General features: G+C 43.4%; 1 protein-coding gene across 1 annotated transcript in view; it reads right to left on the bottom strand.

Moving 5' to 3' along the window:
• The window catches only part of LOC146356565 (uncharacterized), a 227,624-nt gene that overhangs the window by 131,485 nt on the left and 85,514 nt on the right, over positions 1–10,625 (bottom strand). Inside the window, 1 exon segment of the mRNA XM_084830189.1 lies at positions 8,258–8,267. Within this exon segment, the coding sequence (XP_084686315.1) occupies positions 8,258–8,267 (10 nt within the window).

The following is a 10,625-nucleotide window of genomic DNA, read 5'->3' as shown; positions in this document are numbered from 1 at the left end:
TGCTCCAGAGTCACATCTTTCATCCTTGGGTCCTGAATTTTGTGAAGGTCCCCCTACTTAGTCTCACATGTCATTCGCGGTCCTCTTACAAACAGAGGGAAGTATCAAATCAGACAGGAGTGCTACTGGAAATTACAATGTGATAATATGTTGTTGTTGTTCAGTCATTAAGTCAAGTCCAACTCTTCATGACCCCATGGACCACAGCACGCCAGGCCTTCCTGTCCTCTGCTCTCTCCCGAAGTGTGCTCAAATTCATATTCATTGCATCGGTGATGCTATCTAGCCATCTCATCCTCTGCCGTCCCCTTCTCCTTTTGCCTTCAATCTTTCCCAGCATCAGGGTCTTTTCCAGGGAGTTTTCTCTTTGCATTAGGTCGCCAAAATATTTGAGCTTCAGCTTCAGTATCTGTCCTTCCAATGAGCAGTCATGGTTGATTTCCTTTAGGATTGACTGATCTGACCTCCTTGCAGTCCAGGGGAATCGTAAGAGTCTTCTCCAGCACCACAGTTTGAAGGCATCAATTCTTCAGCGCTCAGCCTTCCTTAAAGTCCAGCTCTCATAGCTAGGGACGGGGGAGAATTTCTCCCCGAAACTTCAGGGGGGGCGAGTGCCAACACATTTGGTCCTCCGAAGGTTCGGGGAGAAATTCTCCACACACCCCCCGCCACCCTCCCCCGGGATGGGACTTACCTTTTATGAATGTCGCTCCCGGCGGTGGGTCCCGGCGGTGGTTTGGCAGGTCTTCGTCAGGGGTGGGGGCGGCAGCCGGTCTTTCGACCGGCTGCCGCCGCCGCCGCCATTACAAGAAAAGTAAAAAAAAACAAAAAACACGCCTCTGTGATAGGCTACGTACTGATTAACGTAGCCTATCATGGCTAGATTTGCAAAGTCAGCCGTGATAGGCTATGTTAATTGTCACGTAGCCTATCACGGGTGACTTAAAAAAAAAAAAGCACGTACGCTAATGGCAGCCCCCATAGGGAGCCGCCATTCGCATTCCTTATTTGGTCCCTGTAGTCTACGTAAAGATTTACGTAGACTACAGCGAAAATAAGGGCAACGCAAATAGCGTTGATCTCTCGTTCCTCTGCCTCTTTGAAACCCAGCTTGTACTTCCGGTAATTCTCGGTTCGCATACTGCTGAAGCCTAGCTTGTAGGATTTTGAGCATCACCTTGCTGGCATGTGAAATGAGCGCAATTGTACGGTAGTTTTAGCTTTCTAAATTTTTATCTTTGCTGTTTTAAATCTGTATTTTAAACTCCTGTACTGCTGCTAGGTTTTATTGTGGTTGTATTGTTATATTGTGGTTTTAATGTTCTATATATTTTAAATTGTTTTATTGTGTGCTGTTTGGTTTTAGTTTTTGTGAACCACCCAGAGAGCTTCGGCTATTGGGCGGTATAGAAATAAATAAATAAATAAATAAAAATAAAATAAATAGTTTGAACACTCTTTGGCGTTGCCCTTCTTTGGGATTGGAATGTAAACTGACCTTTTTCAGTCTTGTGGCCACTGTTGAGTGTTCCAAATTTGCTGGCATATTGAGTGCAGCACTTTAACAGCATCATCTTTTAGGATTTAAATAGCTCAGCTGGAATACTGTCATCTCCGCTCGCTTTGTTGTTACTAATGCTTCCTAAGGCCCACTTGTCTTCACTTTCTAGGATGTCCGGCTCAAGTTCAGTGACCGCACTATCATGGCTATCAGGGACATTAAGATCTTTCTTGTATAGTTCTTCTGTGTATTCTTTCCACATCATCTTAATCTCATCTGCTTCTGTTAGGTCTGTGCTGACTCTTAAATCTTTCCTTTAGTATGAATGAAACTTTATTGTTCAAAGCCATAGGCCATCTTAATTTAAACACACACACACAGAGACACAAGATAAAATACAACACACACACACACACACACACTAAAATACAATGAAAACCAAATTAAAAACAGCATACAAACAATAGTTAAAATGACACATTTGCATCTCACTTAGCCACAGATTCCTTCCCCCTCGATTTATAAGAGGGTACGTACAATATGATGCCCCTGGCAGTTAAAGCTAGGGGGAAAGATCCATTGGTGTCTAAGGAATCTTTTGTTTCAGATGCTTGGATGGGGAATTATTTGGTGAACTTTGCCTTCTGCAAAATTTAAATACAACCTAGTAATTATTTCTGAATTTGCATATATATAGCTATATATGAGTATATGTCAATAGCATGAAGATGTGTGTCCTATTTATTCATTTCTTAAATTTATTTACTGTACTTTTCAAACACCCCATAATTAAAGTTCACTGATCAGGGTACAATACATTAAAAACATAGAACACAAACACTGAAATAAAACAAAATAAAAAATAAAATAAAACCAGCAGCTGAGAAAAAAGCCAGGACATCGTCATACAGTCAAATCAAAACCTGGGCCTGGGCCTAGAATCTTTTGAGTGCCTAGCAAAGCACCTGGATTTTTGTATCTGTTTTGGGTTAGTTTCTTTGAGACTGCTTTTGGAGCAGGAAATAACACATACATTTAATGAATGGATGGGGGAAATGAATCATGGGAGAAATGAATGAATGAATGCACATGCCTAGCCCAGTCCTGTTTACTTGTACCTGGGCTGATTCTGCTGTAATCTTGCTGACCATCTGGTCAGCACCACCATACCACTCACAATGCAGAGGTCTGGCAGATTAGGCTGGCCTAATACCATTTATTAGAAAGCCTGGGAATTTCAGAAAAACATCTATTTCTGTTTTATTGACTATTCTAAAGCCTTTGACTGTATGGATCATAATAGTTGTGGCAAGTTCTTGGTGGTATGGGGATACCAAGTCATCTTGTCTGCCTCCTGAGGAATCTGTATAATGACCAAGTAGCAACGGTAAGAACAGACCACGGAACAACGGACTGGTTTAAGATTGGGAAAGGAGTATGGCAGGGCTGTATACTCCCACCCTACCTATTCAACCTGTATGCAGAACACATCATGCGATGTGCTAGGCTTGATGAAGCCAAGGCTGGAGTTAAAATCACTGGAAGAAACATGAACAATCTCAGATATGCAGATGATACCACTTTGATGGCTGAAAGCGAGGAGGAGCTGAGGAACCTCATGATGAAGGTGAAAGAAGAAAGTGCAAAAGCTGGGTTGCAGTTCAACCTCAAAAAAACCAAGATTATGGCAACCAGCTTGATTGATAACTGGCAAATAGAGGGAGAAAACATGGAGGCAGTGACAGACTTTGTCTTTTTAGGTGCAAAGATTACTGCAGACGCTGACTGCAGCCAGGAAATCAGAAGACGTTTACTTCTTGGGAGGAGAGCAATGACAAATCTGGATAAAATAGTGAAGAGCAGAGACATCACACTGACAACAAAGGTCTGCATAGTCAAAGCGATGGTCTTCCCTGTCGTAACCTATGGCTGCGAGAGCTGGACCATAAGGAAGGCTGACCGAAGGAAGATCGATGCTTTTGAACTGTGGTGTTGGAGGAAAATTCTGAGAGTGCCTTGGACTGCAAGAAGATCAAACCAGTCCATACTCCAGAAAATAAAGCCAGACTGCTCACTTGAGGAAATGATCTTAAAGGCAAAACTGAAGTACTCTGGCCACATCATGAGAAGACAGGAGAGCCTGGAGAAGATGCTGATGTTAGGGAAAGTGGAAGGAAAAAGGAAGAGGGGCCGAGCAAGGGCAAGGTGGATGGATGATATTCTGGAGGTGACGGACTCAAGCTTGGGGGAGCTGGGGGTGGCAACAGCTGACAGGAAGCTCTGGTGTGGGCTGGTCCATGAATTCATGAAGAGTCGGAAGCGACAGAGAATAAACAGCAACTCTTTCTTTTTTTCTCTGATATTCTATCAATTTGAGGTGCAATCACCCCATTCCAATCTCCCATTAAACACCTACTGTCAAAAGTTAGATCCACGAGTTTGGATAAGGGATCCTCATAAAATTCCTAGGGATGTACGAAAGTCACTTACCTTTTCAAAGGGTGACATTCACGGTGGGGGGGAAGCACTCCATCCCTCCCCCCGAAATTCTCCCCGGCCGGCTCTGCTCTTCAGCGACTCTGCGGAGCCACCGGCTGGGGCCACCCATAGCTGGACATCCAGCCGCTGGGCTGCACAAGGACGCAAATGGCGGCCACTGTAGCTGTCGCCATTTGCATCCTTGTATTTTGCTGTGATAGGCTACATGTATATTTATGTAGCCTATCACGGCAAAAATAAAAAAAAGGGAACACAAATGGTGGCTATGGTGGCCGCCATTTGCGTTCCCTTTTTTTGCCATGATAGGCTACATAAATATTTATGTAGCTTATTATGGCAAAAGACAGGGGCGCAAATGGTGGCCACTACGCCATTTGCGCCCCTGTCTTTTGCTGTGATAGGCTATGTAAATATTTACCTAACCTATTACGGCAAAAAAAAAAAGGGAACACAAATGGTGGCGGCTACGGCAGCCGCCATTTGCATTCCCTTTTTTTTGCCGTGATAGGCTACGTAAGTATTTATGTAGCCTATCACAGTAATCATGAAGAAGGGAATGGTGGCCGCAGATGCGGCCACCATTCGCAAAGCAGAGTGAACGGCTGCAGGTAAGTGCTCCGTTTTGTGCACCTTTAGCGGGGGGGGGCAGGGGGCTTCGTTCCGCCATGGATTTCAGGGAGCCGAATGCACTGGCATTCGGCCTCACCGAGATCTGTGGTGGAATTCTCTGACATCCCTAAAAATTTCGCTTTGTGGTCATTAGGTGCATAAACCCCTAAAATCAACGTTGATACCCCATTCAGTGTAATTTTAACTCCCACAAAATGACCTTGTTCATCTGATCATACCAATTCCAGTCCCAAATGTGGCTTAACATATCAAACTACTTCATTTTTCTTTTTTTGGCTTGCAGTTATAAACTCTTCACCTAATTTTTTATTAATTAAATATTTGGTATCTTCTTTCTTAATATGAGTTTCTTGTATGCATATTATACCTTGTTTCAATTTTTTGTAAATAGTAAAATATTTTCTTTCTCTTTTGAGGAGCATTCACCCCATTAATGTTCCAAGTTAAAAATTTATAATCCATTTTTTAAAAAATACAGTATAAGATTAAGGTACATTCTTAATTTCCACCTGTTGCACCCTGAGTGCTGTCCTCTTCTTGTACATCAGGTTGTAGGTCTGTCCAATCTTTTCCATAAGTTCGAAGTAGGGGTGGACGAATGTCACTTACCTGTCCTCGAAGGATGTTCGCGGTGGGGGGGAGGCGCTTCGCTGGTCCCCTCGCGAAGTTCAGGCTGGGGGGAGGAGGCTTCCCGCCTCGCCCGGCCGCGAACGCGAAAGTTTAAAAAAAAAAAAAACGCCCCCTGATAGGCTACGTGACGATTCACGTAGCCTATCACGGCTAGATCTGCAAAGTCAGCCATGATAGGCTACGTCAATCGTCATGTAGCGCGTACGCTAACGGCGGCCCCCATAGGGAGCCGCCATTCGCGTTCCTTATTTAGTCGCTGTAGTCTACGTAAATGTTTACGTAGACTACGGCGACCAAATAAGGAACGGGAATGGCGGCTCCCTATGGGGGCCGCCATTATCCGTACACACTTTTTTTTTTTTTAAAGTCACCCGTGATAGGCTACATGACGATTCACGTAGCCTATCACGGCTGACTTTGCAAATCTAGCCGTGATAGGCTACGTTAATCGTCACGTAGCCTATCAGGGGGCGTTTTTTTTTTTTCTTTCATTGCAATGGTGGCGGCGGCAGCCGGTCAAAAGACCGGCTGCCGCTCCCGCCCCGCTCGAACACCCGCCGAACCGCCGGCCGGTCCCGCCGCCGGGAGGGACATTCGGCGAAGATAAGTCCCGTCCCGGGGGGGGTGCGGGGGGCGGGGGGGGTGCAGAGGATTTCTCCCCGAAACTTGTTCAGGGGGCCGAACACGTTGGCGCTCGGTCCCCCAAAGTTTCGGGGAGAAATTCTCCGCCAACCCTAGTTCGAAGGAACTCTCTTGCTTTTTGAACTGAGTCCAACTTAAATCTCTGTTCTCTATAAGAGAAGACCACACCTTCTGGGAATTCCCATCTAAACATGACCTTTTTGTATTTCAGGATTGTGGTTAAAAATGCACAGTCTCTCCTTTTCCTCAAAAATCTTCCAGGACTTTCTTTCATGACAATAATCTCTTTGCCCACCATCTTCAATTTAGTTTTATAGTGCTGCTGGAGAATTGAATTCCTTGTAGTTTTCTTTGCAAAATGGACAATAATGTCTCTGGGTAGACCTTTTGTTTTTGCATATGTCGAATTCAGTCTATAAGCTTGATCTATTTCCATTTCCATGTTTTTCTCTTCTTTACTAGAAAAGGCTGCTATAGTCTTTACCATTTCCATTCTGAGGTCAGTTTCTGCACTGCCATAACTTTCTGCAACCCCTCTAAAACGTAACAAGCGTTCCTTGTCTTTAAGCTCAAACCAAGCAAAGTCATCCTGCTCACGTTCTAACTCCGTGGATACAATTTCTGCATTATTTTCCAGTACTTCCACTCTGTTGGTCATTATTTTAAAGTCTTCTGTTCTTTGATTTAATGCATCATCTGATTTCTTAAATTCTTGCCTCAATTCTTCCTTCGTGTCTTTAATCTCCTCCTTTACTTCCAATATTTGCCTTTCCATCCATTTTTCTATATGTTGTTCAAAGGTGCCCATCCTTTGTTCTATATTGTTCAAAACTGCCCATCCTTTGTTCTATGCGTAGTTCAAAAGCCTCCATCTTTTTGCTTATAGCATCTATAATATTCTGTGTTTGTTCATCCAAGGCCATCTTTTGTATATCTTGCTTCTGCTCAGGTACCTCTTCCTTGCTTATAGATATTGCTTTCACCAATAATTTCGTATCTGCCGTCGGAGTCTCTTTTAAGGAGCCTTTCCTGGATTTCGTATTTCTCCTTAGTTGTTCTGTAGGCATCTCCCAGGTGTTCGCTCTACTATGAGTTGTTCTGATATCTGTTGCTGGTTTATCCAAATTCATAGCACTCATTCAATTATCTTCTTCATTACTTCATTTATAAATTAATCTATCTGGATATCCAGTAGGTTATTGATCTTCCAATGCCAAAAGAGATCTCTCTCAGTATCAAAAGGAGAAAAAGAGATAAAAATAAAAAAGAACATGAAAAGAAGAAAGTTGTTTCATAAGCTGCTGATTTTTAACATCCAACAGGTATCAGCAATACTCCTTCTTTATTAAATTTCACTCAATCAGCCCACAAGAGAGAGATGGATCCTCAGACGTCACATTTACCATTGACCAGATTTTATGGCCCGGCTGGTTTAACCAGGTGGGAAATCTATTTGTTGTGTTGTATTCTCTTCAACATCTGTTACATTTAATGTATGTATTTATTTATTTAAAATATTTCTTGGCTGCCTTTCAGGACAGAAGCCCTCCCAAGGCAGCTTGCAGCAATAAAATAATAAGAACAGTTAAAATATTAAAAGTGATAGATAAAAAGAATAAAAGCCAAAAATAAAACCAGCAACCATGTTAACAGCTGTAACAGCAACAATAGCAGTCATATCAAGAGAAGGCCAAAGGCAAACAATATGTTTTCAAGGCCTCCTTAAAAGTCTGCCATGACGGAGCATGGCGCACCTGTGATGGCAGCTTGTTCCAAGGGTGTGCAGCTACTGCAGAGAAGACCCTCTCATGTGTGATCACGTGTAATCACATGATACTTTCTTGGGTGTTATATATAATTTTTGAATTTAAAAAAAAAAACCACCTTGAAACATTTGGTATAAAATGAGAGCTGAATTTTTTACAGGTTCATGAATGCACCCAACAACAGAGTGATAATAAATTAAGGGCGCACTCCTATGACTGCTAGACAGTGTCTAGATGGTCATAGGACTTTTCAATTTCTGGGAACCAAGCTTGGAGCCAGGGCTCCATGTTCGGTTCCCAGAAACTCACTCCCTGCTCCTACCCCACCTCCTCGTAGGCAGTGTGGTTTGTCCCTGGCTCCGCACTCATAAGAGCAGTGTGAAACAAGTGAAAAGGGGGTGTTCCTGGGGGCAGGGAGGGGAGGAGACTACAGAAGCATCATTATGATGCTTCCTATTCACCGTCTGGCCTCCCCCCTCCCCCAACATGCCCCAGCTGGATGGCCAAAATCCACTGTCTAGCCACAAATGCAGGGCGGCTAAAGTGTGGAGGGGATGATCCTCTGTGCTCCACCCGCCCTGCATTGGACAGTCAGCCGCCTCTGAGTTTGGAAGCGGCCAACTATCCCCATAGGATTGCACCCTCCGGCTCCTTTGTTAACTTCTACACATATAATAAAGTGTTATTAAAGATACCACAGTTGTGGCTCCTTTGTTAAAGCTTCCCTGTAAACTGAAGATTCATTGAATCATAGAATCATGGAATAGTAGGGTTAGAAGGGGCCTATAAAACCATCGAGTCCAACCCCCTGCTCACTGCAGGAGTCCAAGTCAGAGCACCCCGACAGATGGCTGTCCAGCCTCGTCTTGAATGCCTCCAGTGTGGGAGAGCCCACCACCTCCCTGGGTCATTGGTTCCACCATGTTCAGTGTTTATTGTGGGCGTGGCATCATTCTGAAGTTTATTAGAAGATGGTAGAATGATAAATCATAAAGGAAAGGTTTTTCAAATTGTGCTATTATTGTACATTCCAGTACGAAAGTGGCATTGATCACACTGCACTTCCCTTTCATTTGCAGTTCAATCATATATGTGCCTACTCAGAAGTCCCACTGAGTACAATTGGGCAAACTCCCAAGTAGGTGGGTACAGGATTTCAGCCTTGGTATATTACTATTATTATCAGAAGGAGCATTATTTCTGGGTCCCAGTTATTAATTTGAAAATGGGTTCAGATTCAAAGCCCTGGTTTGATTTAATATCAGAAGTTGTTGTGGAGCCTTTCAACAGGAGACATTTATTGTGCCCTCGTGATTCCTCACTCCTGGTAGTTTACAGGTGCTTCATAATCATATGATGTTGTCATCCTCCACAGCCTCTTCCGTGATTTGCAACCATTTTAGGGTTGTTGTTGTTTTCCTAAGGAGGAAAGTCTGGTATATCCATGAACGGGGGCATGAAAACTGGTGTATTTGTGCAATTCTGCTATACCTCAGCACCACCTAGTGGCTGTGTGATGGAACATATAGAAAGGAAACCAAAGAAAACCTATCGAAAAACCGTGTGAAAAGGAGCCAATCTTAATCCCACAAAGAATCCGTAAACAGAAGCCTTAGTAAAGTGGCAGGTTAAAAGCCTCAGAAATAATTTAAAACACCCTCATAAATAAAATAAAATAATGGAATTCCCTAAAGTTGCACACTGTTTTAACCATTTTATTGTTTTAGATTTTGTAATTGGTATTAGCTGGTTTAATGGTTTAACATGTTTTTAGCTATTTAAATTATTTAATGTTTTACACTGTTTAAATTGATTTTATCTGTATGCTACCCTGAGATCTTAATGATATAGGGTGGGATACAAATGTTTTCAATAAATAAAATAAAAATAAATTGTAGAAAAGCGAATGGCGTGAGGTCCAGGCTGAGAGGGGCTTGCTTGCCAACTGAATAATATTTGTAAAGAAAGCAAATAAACCATGTGGACAAGATGGAGAAGAGGATATGCAAAGTTGACTGTGAGGTTGTGGTAAACAGGTGATGGACAATTGAGGGCCACTGACGTCTCTCTTTTTTAGAGCAGCCTTCCCCAACCTGGTGCCCCCCAGATGTGCTGGACTGCGATCCCATCATTGCCACCCAGCATGATTTTCAACTTCCCAGCATTTTGGAGGTTGGGTGAATAACACAACATGTTGAATGGAAATGTTGTTGGTTTGTTGATCAATATTAAAGATGATAGGGTTGTGAATTGTAATCTTTATTTCTGACAAGCAGCCTCTTGCAAAGGTTATCTTAGAAAGCAATCCCATGCATGAGTAACCTAAATTAAAGATCGAACCACACTGACATTTAACACTTCACATGCAAATAGCAGCTGCTGGGGTGTGGAGTGAGCAGGATTGGGACTGTGGAGCAGAGGGAAGGAGTTGGCCATTTCCTTCCATTCCACAGTCCTGACAAAAATCACTCCCCCACCCCCCGTGCTGCTATTTGACATGGGTAGGAAACTGCTGTTGGTGCCAATGAAGGTCCATAGATAGAAGCTCCCCCAACTTTTGATCCTCTGTCTTGATGGGTAGACGGTGCCTCGTTCCAGATGTAGCAGGAGCTGCAGGCCTGGAGACGTCAAGGTGATTCGGGAAGGAGAGCCACGGTGCTGCTATGACTGTGCTCCCTGCACAGGCGGGACCATTTCTACCGAGGAAGGCAAGTGACTCCAGAGGAAATGGCAGTCCATACAGAATAGGGCTAAAGTTTCTCTCTTTTCTTTGGACATCTCTGAACTTTGAGTTGAAAGAACTGGCTGTAGGGGACGGCCAGCAGTGTGTGCATGTGTGCATGTAGTTCCCAACACCCACATCTATGTTCAACAAAGATGTCCCATGTTGTCCTGGTCCTTTATTGACTTATGAAGCTTCTACCCTGATTGCTAGAAGAAGGGTTCCTCTCATTGTT

This window comes from Heloderma suspectum, chromosome 2 (genome assembly GCF_057233095.1).
Source record: "Heloderma suspectum isolate Gila_16-S chromosome 2, 16-S_ref, whole genome shotgun sequence".
NCBI lineage: Eukaryota > Metazoa > Chordata > Lepidosauria > Squamata > Helodermatidae > Heloderma > Heloderma suspectum.
This window is presented reverse-complemented; position numbering and strand designations above follow the sequence as displayed.